This window comes from Capra hircus, chromosome 15 (genome assembly GCF_001704415.2).
Source record: "Capra hircus breed San Clemente chromosome 15, ASM170441v1, whole genome shotgun sequence".
NCBI classification, from domain to species: domain Eukaryota; kingdom Metazoa; phylum Chordata; class Mammalia; order Artiodactyla; family Bovidae; genus Capra; species Capra hircus.
The window spans coordinates 20,348,663-20,365,311 of NC_030822.1; the positions used below are offsets into that span (position 1 = coordinate 20,348,663).

At 39.9% G+C, this 16,649-nt stretch overlaps 2 protein-coding genes across 9 annotated transcripts in view; one reads left to right on the plus strand and one right to left on the minus strand.

The window, feature by feature from the left end:
- PAX6 (paired box 6) overlaps nucleotides 1-8,820 on the plus strand; it is a 29,091-nt gene extending 20,271 nt beyond the window's left edge. For all 8 annotated transcript variants that reach the window (XM_005690045.3, XM_005690048.2, XM_013969818.2 and 5 more), the window contains 6 exons: nucleotides 2,548-2,706; nucleotides 3,161-3,243; nucleotides 3,473-3,623; nucleotides 3,720-3,835; nucleotides 6,431-6,581; nucleotides 7,765-8,820. In XM_005690045.3, the coding sequence (XP_005690102.1) occupies nucleotides 2,548-2,706; nucleotides 3,161-3,243; nucleotides 3,473-3,623; nucleotides 3,720-3,835; nucleotides 6,431-6,581; nucleotides 7,765-7,850 (746 nt within the window). In that variant the 3' untranslated portion in view covers nucleotides 7,851-8,820. The remainder of the gene's footprint in view (nucleotides 1-2,547; nucleotides 2,707-3,160; nucleotides 3,244-3,472; nucleotides 3,624-3,719; nucleotides 3,836-6,430; nucleotides 6,582-7,764) is intronic.
- ELP4 (elongator acetyltransferase complex subunit 4) overlaps nucleotides 14,013-16,649 on the minus strand; it is a 233,563-nt gene continuing 230,926 nt past the window's right edge. The window contains exon 10 of the mRNA XM_018059296.1: nucleotides 14,013-14,419. Within this exon, the coding sequence (XP_017914785.1) occupies nucleotides 14,288-14,419 (132 nt within the window). The 3' untranslated portion in view covers nucleotides 14,013-14,287. The remainder of the gene's footprint in view (nucleotides 14,420-16,649) is intronic.

Consider the following 16,649-nt stretch of genomic DNA (forward strand, 5'->3'; position numbering starts at 1 on the left):
GGTGTGTGTGTGTGTGTGTGTGTGTGTGTGAGTGTGGGGGGGGGCCGCGGGGGTGGGGCAGTGGTGTGGAGAGGAAGAAGGAGAACGTGAGCACATGTCCATGTTTTAAAATTAGGAAAGCATCAGTGAGGCAAACGTCAGCAGAGAATGCTATCTGTGGGGGTCTTCCGAGGCACACCCGGGTAGCTTTGTTTAATTGGAGAGATCGAATGTGCCAGAAAAAAGGACTGGGATGTGGCCTCCTGGAAGGCGTCTGAGTGACCGCCACCCCAGCAAGATGGGATTGTGTTCGGTCCCTTCCCTACACGTTGGAGGATCACAGGTTTCTGTTTGTGCTTTCCAAAAGCAATAACTGATGGGCCTTACTGGTTGGTCCCCCGAAGTCTATTTCTAAAGTCTTCCTCATCGACTGAATCCGAAAAGAAAGGGGGCTCGGCATTTCGCTCCCTGAAAAACACGTTGAAAAGTCACCATGAAACTTGGGGCAGTAAATTAGCGCAGACGCTGGTGCAGGCACACGTGAGTGAGCGGCTCCTCAAGCCCCACCTTTCTGATGTAGCGCCAGACTACCCGAAGTAGCCCATTTACTAAGTCTCTGTCTCTCTCTCATCTCCCTTCCTCTCTCCCCTTGTCCGCTGACCCTCTTGTCTCTTTCCCTCTCGGCACTCTTTTTCTGTCCTTCTTGCACCTTTCTGGCCTATTCCTCTTTGGAGCCTCTTTCTAGCCCCACCTTTCTCTACCCCCTCCCCTCTCCTCCTCCCTCAACCAGACCTCTGCTCCTTCCCCTCCTGTCTCCCTCCCCCCTGGTCATCATCGCTCTGCCTCTCCTCCCCGCTTCCCCCCACATCCCGTCCTCATCCACCGTCCCTGCGCCCCCCTCCACCCTCCAGCCCCCAGCCAAGCGCCCTAAATAGCATTGAGGCGCCCGCTCTTCGGACAGTGATTAATGATAGCAGAGCAGAGGGGTTAACACACTTCACTGAAAAGTCTGTTGACTGGGCTTCTTGTAACACAATGTGGCCCGCTGCACGCCTCAAGAGAATCCTTTTGTTGTCCGCGCTCATTGTGGCCTCGAAATTCTGCCCACGAAAGTTTGCCAACGCTCCTGCCCCAGGAGTTTAATAGTTTCCCTTACTCGCGGGGCATTGTGCTGTGCTGAAAAGCAGCCCCTCGCTATTCAAGTGTTGGTGGTCATCTCAATAGATCTCCAAGGGCCCATATGGTGGCCAGTGCTGATGAATCCGCCTGTTTAAATGGGGGAGAAAGTTGGGGTTTTAAAACATTTCAAAGTTCCTGAAAAGATCCCACTAGATCCTGTCACAATTCCCTGAACTCTTTGAAGGCACTGCCTATTGTCTCCCGGTTATAAATGATATTCCTGGCCAAGTCGATTCCCACCAAGGCGCCCCAGAGGCTCCTCCCCCCAGGGCCAAGTCGCTAGGATGGGGAGGGGGACAGCCTCGATTGGAATCTCTTGGGGGCCTAAGGACCCAAGACCAAGGACCCAGGAGGCAGTGGCCCTGGAGGCCTAGCGAGAACTGAATCCTTTCCTCTCCAGCAAGGCGCAAAAGGAGACAGCTTGCCCAAGTGCACATCTTGCCCTCCAAGCAGCAAAGGAAAACAATAAAACTTTCCCCTGTTTAATGATAGAAATTACATTAAAAGTGGTGGAAATGCCCTAATTAAAAATGTACCACTTAAATGATATGCCAAGGATTCAGCTGCAGCATAGCATATTTAGCTAGTTAGTGAACTCTCTACTATTTCTTTTTTAAAATTACACGTTAAAAATTTAAAAGAAATCTTACTTTTCTCTGGTGCAACACATTACAAAGAATGGACAGTCCTTTTATCTAAATATAAAATTCCATTTTCAGCAATTATAGCCTGTTCTTGGTGATGATATAATTACAGCTGTGCTCGTAATAGGTGTCAAGGCAAAGCGCACTCATACAATAGTTGAATAAAACTGCAGAACAATGCAAGCACTTCTAAATTCACAACCTTTAAAATGAAATTGACTGTGCAGAATTCAAATAAAAACTAGATAAATATTTTTTTTTAAGATTACAAGCTTGGTTTGGTTTCTTAATAGCATTTTCTACAAACCTATCAACATCTAATTGATTAGGTAGGAATTACTGATTATAGATCAGCTGAAATCTTGAACATTACTCTTCTATTTTCCCAACACAGCCACAGGTAAATAAATTCTGCAAGGAGAGGGAGCTGGGTGAAGCATGTGGAGGGTCGAGGTTAGTTATGAAAGATCATTTTAATTGGAAACGTCACCACTCATTTTGTCATTCACAGAAATGCCATTCTACAAGTATCTATGTTGCACAGTCTCATCATAATAAAAACAGAAAATGGTGGTCAGGTAACATGTGTCACTAATGTCTTTTGAAGGCTGACAGTTACCTCGGGAATGTTTTGGTGAGACTGTGAGAATAGACTGCTCTTGGAGTTTATGGCTGTGTGAGGCCCCTTTTGGAGACTCCCAAGTTATTCCAAATTTCTCTTACTGTCCTGTTCTTTTTGGTCCAGATGGCTGCCAGCAGCAGGAAGGAGGGGGAGAGAATACCAACTCCATCAGTTCCAATGGAGAAGATTCAGATGAGGCCCAAATGCGACTTCAGCTGAAGCGGAAGCTGCAAAGAAATAGAACATCCTTTACCCAAGAGCAAATTGAGGCCCTGGAGAAAGGTGATGGAGTTTTTCAAAGTAGAGAAGCAGTAAATCAAAGTAAATGCCACATCTTCAGTACAAAGAGCTAAATTTAGCCAGGGCCCTTGCACAGAGGCCTGAAAAGGTTTCCTTTTTCTTTCTTTCTTTTCAGGGCATCTCTTTTAGTGTATGTGTTTTCTTTCTTCTTTTCATGTACCAGTAATTCAAAGATGAAAAATCTGACTTCTCATAAAGAAAGAATGATGATTTGGCTAATTCAGGCCACAGAAGAGACCTTGAATGAATGTCATTAAACAAAAAAATAGAACATGGTTCTGATGAGATAGTTTTTCGAAGTACAGTCAATGCTAATAGTAGTAGCATTTTAAAGGGAATTGGTTGAAAGTGATGGAAGTCAGGAGGTGGAAATCAGCTTGATCCAGGCTTTTGTATAGTTCTGGTGCAACACAGAAAATGCAACTTACTCTTTCAGAGTTTGAGAGAACCCATTATCCAGATGTGTTTGCCCGAGAAAGACTAGCGGCCAAAATAGATCTACCTGAAGCGAGGATACAGGTACCAGGGGACTGTGTGTTCATGTGTTCTTGTGACTCATACCATTTGCCTTTTTTAGAGACCCAGGGGCTTCTAAGGAATGTCCTTTGTTTGTATAAATAGAAACAGATTTAGTTTGCTAAATGCTTTGCTGTCACTCGGGGCCTGGGGGAGGAGGACAGTGGCTCTGTCAGGGATGGGGCGGAGCTGGGAGCAGGCTCAGGGCTGACCTGTTCTGTCTGATTTCCAGGTATGGTTTTCTAATCGAAGGGCCAAATGGAGAAGAGAAGAAAAGCTGAGGAATCAGAGAAGACAAGCCAGCAACACACCTAGTCATATTCCTATCAGCAGTAGTTTCAGCACCAGTGTCTACCAACCCATCCCACAACCCACCACGCCTGGTAACTGGAGATATTAATTCTACTGATCAGTGTGTTTCAGCCTTTTTGCCCTTGGCTCTGACTCTCACCACGACTGTTGTGTTCTTCTCCCTGCAGTTTCCTCCTTCACCTCTGGCTCCATGTTGGGCCGAACAGACACAGCCCTCACAAACACGTACAGTGCTCTGCCGCCCATGCCCAGCTTCACCATGGCTAATAATCTGCCTATGCAAGTAAGTGAGGCCGGCGGTTGCCCACTTAACGGGTCCCTGGGAGAGGAGGTTAGGCGTGGGTTGGGGCATGCAGACCTCATTGGCCCTGTGTTTACCCTTGGGAGACTTTCTCGGTACAGTGATTGGCTTGACCAGTGAAGTCTAAGATGAAAGCAGTCAATCTGGTCTTTTAGTTGATTGATTAACTGATTGATTCATGCCTTTAATAAAACAAAAACTTGATTTTCAGTCCAGTTAATCTGCTTTTTGCTCTTTGGGAATGTCAGCTTGATGATGTTGGATGAGAATGGGGCATGCTTTAGGGACCAGTGTGAAACTTGGACCAGAAAATGAAAATAATGCTGGCAAATTATTAGTTAGTAAGGGGGTAATATGGGTAAAACAGGTTTATATTCAGGTGTTTGTATAAATAAATTTATAGTCTTGGGTATTTTGGATGTTATTTAGGATGTTTGTGATAAACTAGTGAGGAAGAAACAAAGGATCAGAATTGGGATTCATATTTGTATAGTGTGATTTACTTAACATAGAGGAAAAGATAGCTTGCTTTCTCTATCTTAGAATAAAAAGAATAGAAAGTATTTGCTAGAAATATCATGTATCTTTGCTGTGAATGATGTGATGAGTTTCTGGCATAACTAGCTGCCTGGGAAGGTTGATGCTATTCACTTGGTATAACAAGATACCCCTACTCAATTCCATCCCAAATAGATATTGGCCCTTATATGTGCTAGGTCCTGAACTAGGCTAATCCTATTTTATGATGGAAGCTGTATAAGGTAGGCAGGGTGTACTGGAACCTTGAAGCCAGAGGGTTTCTTGGTGGGGAGAATATTGGTCTTCTGGTGGGCCTCCTGCCATGACTTCTTCAGGACTCTTGTTCTGTTTGTACAGCAAATAGAGATGCTGGGTAGTATGAGACTGGCCAGCATGAGCCCCTGATAGAAACAGATTGGGGGATACACAGATAGTTTATTCTCCACTGAACATCTTTGGCTGGATTTCTAACCCAAATCACACTAAAATAAATGTTTCACGGTCTTTAGATTAATATAGGAACAGCTAGATAAGCAGCTTCAGAGGCGTTATTCACATGTCTATTTTTATTACATCTGGATATTATTGACCATAGAGCAATTAATGTAAATTAAGGGATTAACAGCCCATTAGTTGGGGTGGCTACAACTGCCTTGGAATTTTCTAGAAGTCACGGTTGCCTGGAGGAAGTGATTTCAGGATAGAAACAAATGCAAGCTGAAATTCTGGCAAGGCCCTGAGGGCCTGTTTGCCTCTTTGAACTCGATGTTAGCAGTCATCCTCTGACTTTAATAAGGCCACTGACTGTCTTGTTCAGTTTTATAAATGCTAGCAATACCTAGGTTTCTGTGAAGATAAAAACTGTATATGACAAAACAAACAATTAAATAGATGCTGCTATTCTGTTAGAGTTGTGTCCACATATAGGCCCATGTGGGTCGATTTATTTCAGATGCTGATTTTTAAAAATAAAATAATGTATAATATCATTCAAACCATATATGTATTCCTAAAACAAAATTAAAGTGTCAACAATTCAGAGAAAATTGTTCTTAGACTTTTAGAGTTGGGTGAGGGGTGTCCTGACTTTCCATCAGTTTATCCTGTTGACCAAAATCTTCAACCATTTTATAAGGAGCAGGTGTCCTTCTCTGACCTTCTCTAATGTGTGGATCTTGGAATGTTAAACATTTCTATAGTTTGCAGATTAGAACAGTAGTGTCATCTCCCTTGCTCCTGACATTATGCTTCTATTAATTCATCCCAAGTTTGCTGCCCCATCAGAGCCCTGTGAGAACTCATGAGGAGTTTTGTCCCAGCCTTGTATATTTATTTAGTTAGGATAAAAGTTTATCTTTTTACTACTATGATTCTAAATATTGAGAGGGTAGCAGCATAATTTTGTGGATTAAACACAATCTTGGGTTTGGGACCTATAAGAAAGTCACAGCAAATTTTCATGGTAGGGCTAGGTATTTCCTGACACTTCTGACTACTCTAACCTGAGACCGTTACTGATCTGCCTTTTCAAGAATCTTTAAATCCAGGAGTCCCACCATGAAAGGCTTCCAAGGTCCCTAAACCGAACTTTACACAGAATTCCTCCTGCTGTTTTCTGCCTCAAAGATTGAAATAACAGGGTTTAAGGGGTGGGGGTGTCATTGGATTCCCAAATATTAATAGATTGAATTTGTGAGAGAGGGGTAATGTATTTATGGAAGTCCTCATGTTAAAACTTCTCTAAAGGTGCCAGCGAAGGTCCAAGATGAAAACGGACAAAAATTCTGTTCATTTTATGGATGGTGCCAACCATCTAGCTGGACAATAGTCTGAATTTTGGGTACTTTAAAAAGTTTGGTATGTAGGCAACTTTCCTCTAGCAGTGGACAATAGAAGGACCAGTTGGAGGCCCAATCTTAGAGTCCCCACGTGGAATTCCAGTGCTTTACTTGCGGGTGTCTTCAGACTTATTGGCAGAGTCCTGGGGAGGAGGGAGCCTGGGGATGTGGCTGTGCAACGTGTCTCTCGGTAACCACAGGTTTGCCTTTCTCCTCCCAGCCCCCAGTCCCTAGCCAGACCTCCTCGTACTCCTGCATGCTGCCCACCAGCCCTTCGGTGAACGGGCGGAGTTATGATACCTACACCCCCCCACATATGCAGACACACATGAACAGCCAGCCAATGGGTACCTCGGGCGCCACTTCCACAGGTGAGCTGCTGCTCTCCGCAGGCTGCACAGAGGTGGCCTTTGCAGCTTCTTTTGCCAGGTCACCTCCCTTCATTCATAGTTTACCTGGAAAGACTCTGCCGGCCTTGTGTGATGGTGTGTTTTACTCTCTGTTGCTCGCTTCTCTGGAGAAGGCAATGGCACCCCATTCCAGTACTCTTGCCTGGAAAATCCCATGGACGGAGAGCCTAGTAGGCTGCAGAGTTGGACATGACTGAGCGACTACACTTTCACGCATTGGAGAAGGAAATGGCAACTCACTCCAGTGTTCTTGCCTGGAGAATCCCAGGGATGGGGGAGCCTGGTGGGCTGCCATCTATGGGGTTGCACAGAGTCGGACACGACTGAAGCAACTTACCAGCAGCAGCAGCAGCTCGCTTCTTTGGGGAAAACTAATTCAAAAGGGGAATTCAGTCAAACTAGTTAGTAACTTAATGCCATACTGACAAAAAAAGTTGTTTTTCCTGAATTTGGTTGCAGAAGTTGCATGTGAAGGCAAGACCCGAAAATGTATCTTTCAGAAGGAAAAATTATTGTATTAGCCAAACTCAACAGTGAAGGCCATCCCCCCACCTCGTCTGAGCTTACTGGAAAGACTTCTCAGGTCCTTCCAGTTCTTCTGTGCTTTTCATTGGAACTGAAGAGGTACTACTTTGGTTTCCCAGGATGGTTTTGTTGCTAAAGTTCCAAACATACAGACAAGTAGAAAGTAAAAGTGTTAGTTGCTCAGTCGTGTCCTGAGTCATACTCAGACTGTTTGCAACCCCATGGACTGTAGCCCACCAGGCTTCTCTGTCCACAGAATTCTCCAGGCAAGCATACTGGAGTGGATAGCCGTTCTCTTCCCCAGGGGATCTTCACCACTCAGGGATCGAACCTGTTTCCTGCATTGTAGGTGGACTCTTTACTGTCTGAGCCACCAGGGAGGCCTGGAGTTGGCCTTTTTGGGCGGGGGGATTGGGATTCAGTAGGTGCATGTGAATATGTTTTCTGTTTCTGAAGGTGCTACTTTTGTTTTTAAGACTTGAAAGTTTTTTTTTTTTTTTAATATATTTGAAATGTTATAAAGTACTAAAGATTTTTTTTTTTAAACTTATAAATTCATACTCCATGCCTGTCTCTCGAAGGGAATCTCTACATGGCTATTTCTTTCATCCACTTCTAGGACTCATTTCCCCTGGTGTGTCAGTTCCAGTTCAAGTTCCTGGAAGTGAACCTGATATGTCTCAATATTGGCCAAGATTACAGTAAAAAAAAAAAAATCAAAAAAACAAAAAGAATATATTGTGTTAATTCAGTCAGTGACTATGTGGACACAGCAGTTGGGCGTTCAGGAAGGAAAGAAAAATGGCTGTTAGAAGCACTTCAGTTCTGCAGTTGTGTCCTCTGGTGTACCACTGGGGAATGGACTTGAAAACAAGGACCTTTGTATACAGAAGGCACGATGTCAGTTGGAACAAATCTTCATTTTGGTATCCAAACTTTTATTCATTTTGGTGTATTATTTGTAAATGGGCATTTGTATGTTATAATGAAAAAGAACAACGTAGACTGGATGGATGTTTGATCTCTGTTGATCATGAAGTTGTTTTAAAAGAAAAAAGGAAATCATGATCAACAAGCTTTGCCACGAATTTAAGAGTTTTATCAAGATATATGGAATACTTCTACCCATCTGTTCATAGTTTATGGACTGATGTTCCACGTTTGTATCATTCCTTGCATATAATTAAACCTGGAACAACATGCACTAGATTTATGTAAGAAATATCTGTTGGTTTTCCAAAGGTTGTTAACAGATGAAGTTTATGTGCAAAACAAAAGGGTAAGATATAAATTCAAGGAAGAAAAAAGTTGATAGCTGAAAGGTAGAGTGTGTCTTTGATATAATCCAATTTGTTTTATGTCAAAATGTAAGTATTTGTCTTCCCTAGAAATCCTCAGAATGATTTCTATAATAAAGTTAATTTCATTTATATTTGACAAGAATACTCTATAGATGTTTTATACACATTTTCATGCAATCATAAGTTTCTTTTTTGGCCGGCAAAAGTTAATTGTTCTTAGATATAGTTGTATTACTGTTCACAGTCCAATCATTTTGTGCATCTAGAATTCATTCCTAATCAATTAAAAGTGCTTGCAAGAGTTTTAAACTTAAGTGTTTTGAAGTTGTTCACAACGACATATCAAAATTAACCATTGTTGATTGTAAAAACCATGCCAAAGCCTTTGTATTTCCTTTATTATACTATTTTCTTTTTAACCTTATAGTGTGGTGTTACAAATTTTGTTTCCATGTTAGATTAACATTCTAAACCAATGGTTACTTTCATACATACTCTGTTTTAAATCCTGATGATCCTTAAGAGGTAATTTTTACAGGTATCAAATCATAAATGTGTTAGAAAGAAAAACTCCACTGGAAGCTGTGTGTAGATCTGTGCCCATTTATACCCACAGTACATATACAAAATGGTAGCATTTCCCAGTTATCTGTTCAATTCAAAAGCTCAAAGTCTAGAAATAATTTAAAAATGCAACAAACTATTAGTTAGGAATTGTCTTTTGAATTAGGGCTGGCATTTTCAATCTGGGCAGATTTCCATTGTCAGCCTGTTTCAACATGATTTCACTGAAGTATATTCAAAAGTAGATTTCTAATACAAGATTCCCTGAAAGCCGCTGCCTTTCTCAAACAGGCCCTCTCCCTTTTCTGTCTCCCTCCCCTTTGCACAAGAGGCATCATTTCCCATTGAACCACTACAGCTGTTCCATTTGAATCTCGCTTTCTGTGTGGTTGTGGATGGTTGGAGGGTGGAGGGGGGATGTTGCATGTCAAGGAATAATGAGCACAGACACATCAACAGACAACAACAAAGCGGACTGTGACTGGCCGGTGGGAGTTAAAGGCCTTCAGTCATTGGCAGCTTAAGCCAAACATTCCCAAATCTATGAAGCAGGGCCCATTGTTGGTCAGTTGTTATTTGCAATGAAGCACAGATCTGATCATGTTTAAAGTGGCGGCACGCAGGGCAGGAGTGCTTGAGCCCAAGCAAAGGATGGAAAAAAATGAGCCTTTGTTGGGTGAAAGAGGCCTGTCTGAGACTTTTATTTCTGTCTGTTCTGTGTAACATATAAGTCAATATGGATAAGTTTTCTTCTGCACGCTTCAGTCAAAGGCTGGGGGTCTGGCAGTCTAGATTAAATGCCTGCACAGGCAAAACCCTCTGGGGACAAAGACACACGTCCACTGAATTGTACTCTGCTCTTTTTTGGTTTTGTTTTTAACCCCTGAAGGCAAACAGTCAGAAATAGAGAAATTAATTGGAGGCTTAAAAAAAAAATCTAGTTCAACATCTAGTTAAAGAATATACTTGTGAACAGATAATTGTGATTGATCTCTCTGGCATGCTTTATATTAATAATTTTATTCCACCAGACTTGCTGCACAGAGACATGCTGACTGCCATTTTTATACGTGTGTATGCAGTGTGAGCCCGTCTGTGTTGCATGTGTGTACGCTTCTGCAGAGGAGCACATACACATATGCATTGTTGGTACACCTGTGCAGATATTTCCCCCTCTTGACATTTTGCCACCTGCATTCCCGGAGGAACACGTGCTGGGGGAAATGTCCGAGGAGGGCTGTGTGTGAGTGCATGCAGTGGCTGCTGGCTACCTCACCTCCTCACTGCAAGAAGGGATGGTTTCCAACCGACTATGATTTGGGCCAGGGTCAGGCAGCTGGTCCTGGCCCACGGCTCTGCTGTGCAGGAAGCAGAGACTTTGGAGAACTGGCTGTGACATTTGGGTGCAGGAGGTGGAGACGGGAGAAGGGGAGTGTTGTGGAGCAGAGGAGCTGCTGTGTGCGCTTAGGCACGTATACGCTCCTCAGAGGGTCAAGCTTGCCGGGGCGCAGTGGCTCCACAGCCTGGTTTAGTCTGATGCAGCCGCTCAGCTGTAGATGCCCTCTGGTCCAGCAGGATGGGTCGGCTGCCTTGCCTTCTGCCTTCTGCCCTCACCCTAGGGAGATGAGCTGTCCTTTTGAATGGAGTTCCAGGCACACACCCGGGGACCGCATGGCAAGCACAGTGTGGAAACTGTGCCCAGAGGTGGCCTTTTACTCATTCTTGAAATAACTTTTATTTATTTATTGATAGGTATATTTATATATTTATGAATGGGAACTCTTCAGGGATGCCTTGATGCCATCCTCCAGGATGGTAGCCATCTATTTGTGATGTCCTTGGTAGAATCACAAGATTTTTCTCAGACTTGACTGACTTAGGAAGACCTTGTGAACAGAATTTGAGCTGAATGTTTGAGTAAGAACATTCAAATTACTCCGAGTAAACAAATGCTTTTTACCATAATGAATTCTCAGAATATCCCTCCTTCCCCACCCCAGAGTTGTGCCTCCTCTTAAATGGAAACTGGCTTTTGGTATGGCTCACATAATCATTTCTTCTTCCTTTTAAAGAAAAATCACTACTAGGTTTCCTAAGAGTCATTCATATAGTATTATTCCAAGATTCAGCTTTGTTTTGTGAATTTGTCATTTTAGGGTGGTGTCCATATTCTGCTTACTTCTTTTTGCTCTGGGTGTTAATGTAAACAAGATTTTTTTTAAAAAGGGTTTTCCTCTTTGTATAATGTTTGGCTCACCAAGGCCAAACACAAATTTTTCCTTTTTCTGTCCTTCAAGAATAAACCTCAACTGTTTCTTATTTAAGCACCTTTTTTCTTTTTTTTGGCCTCGGTTCTGAATGACTTCACTGCTCAGTTTTAAAGTTCAAAGTGTAAGTATTTAGGGTTAGTATTGCTTAAATTTGGTGGTGTTGATGGTAACTATCTTTGGGAAGCATTAACATGATGCTTTAGAAATGATGTTCATAATGGGCTTAAACAAATGAACAGGGCTCTCAACTTTTGCTTTGTATGCGCATTTGTGTGTCTGGTTCTTTAAAAGATAGACAGGGAATTGATTGCAGAGTGTTGCTTCCTTTTGAAGTAGTTTTATTTTGTCTAGTGTTAGTATGTGCAGATCCTGGAGGTGGAGAGAAAGAATAAATGGAAAAGTGGAAATTGGTGGCTACTAAAAAGAAATTCAAGAGGTCTTAGAACCCCAGCACCTGAGCAGACTCTAGCAGTCAAAATATTTACCTCATGTTAAAGAAAGGCAAATCTAGCGTGAGAAATGAATACCATAGAGGGTTTAGAAGTTTTAGAAACACTTACAAGATATGAGGACATTTCAAACACTGTTTGACATTGGTAACTTAAATATCTTTGAGACCACCTGATAATTGAAAAATAGAATCTGTTAATAGTGTACATTTCATAATATATAAAAATCGTTTGTGTATCTACAGTAGCATTATTGAAGACCAGTATTTTAATGTAGTAAGTTATTAGCATATGGATAACTGACAAGTTTCCAGAAAGAAAGAAAACACATGTTTAGAGTGGATTTTTATCAGAGGAAAATGAAAATATACATCCCTCTCCAGTAGCTTATTTTAACAAAGCCTGCCTAGTGAATCAGAACACCAAAGCACTTGGATCTGATTTTTGGAAAGCCCAGGTACTATTATTGTTCAGAATGCACTTTTACTGAGTTTTAAAAGTTTCTTTTAAATTTAAAACAAGGGTTCAAACATGCACATTCAGTTTTTATAGTATTTATCTATTTGCAAGGCATACATTAACTAGTAATTGGCCGTTAATTTTATAGTTGTGTTAGCTAGGGTAGTAAATCAATGACCTGCTAAGTATTTTTGACAAGCAATTTTCATATTCGATGACCTTGTATTTCCTTTTTGGAGTCAAATGCTATGTAATTGTCCTGTTGTGTGTCTGTATAAAATGAATCACAACACGGTAAGGAAAAGGTTAGACTTATTAAAATAATAACCCTACTAAGATATTCACTTTATTCAGATTGTTCATAATGCTTTCAAAGGACATAGCAAAGCTTTTGTGGAGAATCTGCATATTATTTATCATCTATGGACTAAATTGATTTTTTTGAAGTTGCTTTAAATTTTAAAAGCACCGTTCCTTAATATAAAAGCCCTTTAATTTTAACTGACAGATCAATTCTTAAACTTTATTTTGAAAAGAAAATGGGGAAGAATTTGTGTCTTTCGAATTAAAAGAAGTGAAAAAAATAAACCAGACATCCTAAAAAAATAGAAGAAACCTGATTTTCAGTACTAATGAGATAGCGGGTGACAAAATAGTTGTCTTTTTGATTTCGATCACAAAAAATAAACTGGTAGTGACAGGATATGATGGAGAGATTTGACATCCTGGCAAATCACTGTCATTGATTCAATTATTCTAATTCTGAATAAAAGCTGTATACAGTATGTGTTTATGCTACAGTGGGTTTTTTTAAGTGACTGACATTTATCATATTGGTTAGACAGTTGTAAAAACCTAGTCTTTGTTTTCTGCAATGTTGTCAAGAACAAATAAGTATAATTTGTGGTATATTAAAAGCAAACTGCTTAAAAGTACTAGATATAACTGCTTCAAGATAGTCTAATATATTTGGAAATGTATTTAGAAAATTCAGTTTCTCCTAACAGATGTTAAACAGCTTTTTAAAAACTGAGACTCTTCCATAGGATGTGTTTATGCTACAGTGGTTAACTTGCATATTACTTAAACATGCAAGTTACTTTTAAACTTTTACTTTTTGTCTATTTGTCAAAAGCTTTGAGAACATGGAACTGTGATTCAAAAAACTGGTGTTTCCTATGAGAACTAGTTCAATATGTTATATATCCCCAAAGACATGTTTATATGGTTATAAATGTACACATCTACCAATGTTCATAATTAACAAAGGGGTTTTACCTGATGCAATAGAAATTTGAGTTACCTTCAGTTTTATACTGTGTCTCAGACCTATGTTTTGTAAAAATCTCTCGCCAAGCTTCCATACATGTTTTTCCCCAGTATCCTAGCATTTGTGTAGCTGTCAGTTTGAATTTCAATCCTGAATTATGTCTACTGACATAATTTCATAGTGTGGACTCTGTTTAAACAGAGACCGTCTCTTTCTTTGTCTAAGTTTTCTATTACTCAAGTTCTTTATTAAATACTGTGGTAGACTATTTTTAATGGATTCTTCATCCCCAAATATTATCTTATCTTCATCAATTTCATAACAAGATACGTAAATGCAAGTTTATTTTCTTTTAGTCTTCATATAGTAGCAAAGTTTTTATCTCATAAAAACATTTTTGGTGAGAGGTGTCTTTTTCAGAAATGAAGAGAAAAATATGTTTTTCACAGTTTTGAATTTCATAATGTTTTATATGCTACCTGCTGTAACATGCACTTTGCTGTGAACCAAGTGCCTTATATACACATACGCTTAATGACCACTGTAAGGCATCCTGAATTTCGGATATTTTATTTGCTTTTATTTAAAAATAAAATTCTTTACTAGATATAGCATAAAACAAAATTTTAAAGTGAAAGTATTTCTGCTGTACTATTTCTGTATAAAAAGTTGGTTAAAATAATGAAGAATGGTGGCCTCATTTTGCAATCCTAACTGTATTTTTCAAAGATTGGAGGGTCACATCATTAAGAAAAATATTTACATAAGCTATTAGCAATCATAATTAGGGTGTCACAGAATTCTGCAGGCAATGACTAAGGAGGAGTCACTAGAAGTCCAGGTGCTTCTTGCCTCCGGCCGTCATGCCACAGCCTGGGCCCAGCAGCTTGGCGGATTCTGCCAGATCCTGTTTGCTTGAGCGGCTCACAGTGTCTGACAAGTCTGGAGGCAAATGTAGTCGCTATGGCAGAAGATTTCAGGGGAAGGAAAGAAAGAAGGAAAAAAAATAATTAATTTTGCTTTTGCCAGCACTCTTCAGAATACAATATTATGCTCTGTTGACCAGCATTTAGTCTTGCATATAAAATTCCTGCTAAAACAATTCTTCAGATTAAAGCCCAATATAATGATATCCTATTCCTACTAGATTTTACAAATCGTAGCCATTACAGAAACTGGACCAGGAATCTTAGTGGCATATTTCCAGAGTCCAGACCTAAATGTATTACGATTTTTCTTATTTAGGTAGAAATGAAAACACGGTAAGTGCACAAATAAAAACATAATAGAAAAATATCACATAATAATGGCAGGGTTGTTTTTTAGCTATTTTTTTTCCCTTAGAGCTCCAAGATGGTATTTTCAATTGAATGTAGTTTTTCAGCAATTATGGATTCCTGCAAATGCCTGTTTTCCTTTGTCTATTAAGTTGACCTGATGATTTTTTATTTCAAGGCTATACCTTCTTTAAGGAACTTAACCATTTTCATAGACATATGTCATATTGATGTAAGGAAAAAAATGATACCAATTAAAGGGTCAATATTTTTCATATGCTCAGACAGGTCAGCAAAACATCTACTGTAGGTCTTGGTAAGTCTGTTTCTATGCATGATGTTGGGTCATCTTTTCAAAAGTATAGTGTAGCTTTGAACATCTCCCCTTCCTATCTGTCTGCAGATACAGGTTGATTTAAGGAGACCCAGTAACTAATCATAATTACAGAACAGTTATTGTAATTAGGGGGAAATACTTACATTTCATAATAAACTTTTTGGTTTTTCAAAAGGATCTCTATCAAGTTCCTTTAATTATCACTGCTCCCAGACCACGTGATTTGTTTCATAAAAATCCAAACTCAAAGGAACATGTTTGAGGCAGAGTGGTTGTGGGAGCCTAAAGGTAAGCAGGGCAGGATGGGGTCATCCCCTGATGACTAAGCAAAGCCTTGACGAGGTGAACTGACCTGGAGACAACCCATCTGAAACCCTTCATTTGAAAACTCCCTTGGATATAAAAAAAAATAAATCAAGAAGAGAAGGGAGAAAAACACTTTTTTTTGGGTCAAAATATTGTGATACACTAGCATATGTTCTGGCTAGTTTCTTTCCTGATAAAAGGCTTGTTTATTGTCATGTAAACACAAGCTGTGTGCAAGGATCAAAACATTTTAAAACATTAAAAATAATTTATGAAAATATTCTTCCTTGATTTCAGTTTGCTGATTCATATATATCTAGGATCAAAGACTATTATATAGATATATGATCAACAAAGATGTCAGGGAGATCCAGAAAAATATAATATCCATACAGTAATATAAATACAGTGTTATTCATCTGTATTCTTCGCACTCAGCCTGTCACTTATTAAGTCATTAAATGTCTATTTCTTAAATAATAAAAAAAGAATTCAAAGAAAGACATATTTGTTTCTTTGTTTTAAACAATTCTTTCATTTCTTCATACCCTAGTTTTAGAAAGGACTTCAGGTAGAAATGAAAGTGTGAAAGGCTCAGGAATCTAAAAGACACATATGATTCTAAAGTCTGAGGTCAATGTTCATGAGTAGAAGCAACAAGGAAAGAGATATTTAATTATATGTCTGAGCTGAAATGTTTCTTTAAGATATTGTAGTTATTGCTAATGAGCAGAGGGAAAATGACTAGGGAACATGCATGACCTAAAAGCTCTCTGAAACTTAAAGAAAAGTTACCATTAAAAAGTGTGTGTGTGTGTGTGTGTGTGTGTATGTGCTTTTGGTTGGGACCCCACAGAGATGAGGTCATCTGACCTCATCTAAATAGGCTGTTTAGGAAATCAACTGGAGTCAAAAATATTTAGAATCTATTCAAAGCAAGGCATTCTGGAAAGATATGTGAACAGGGTATCCAAACTCCTTGTTGCCTTATATCCCAATAACAGGCATGAGACAAGCACACAAATAACCCTCCCAGTGAGCAGTCCAAGTTACATCCACAAAATTGTAGAGACAAAAGCAGAAATTGTGGTGGGGGATAGGAACAGAGAAAGTTTCACGGAGACGGGCTAGGTGTTAAATAATGAATTGGATTCTGGCATGTAGAAATGGCGATTTGCTTAAGGGTAGAATCAGTACATTTTAAAGATGCATTTTGGTAGGTTCTACTGCTCTGGCAATCCAAATGGGGAAACTAGTGTACCTTATTCAGA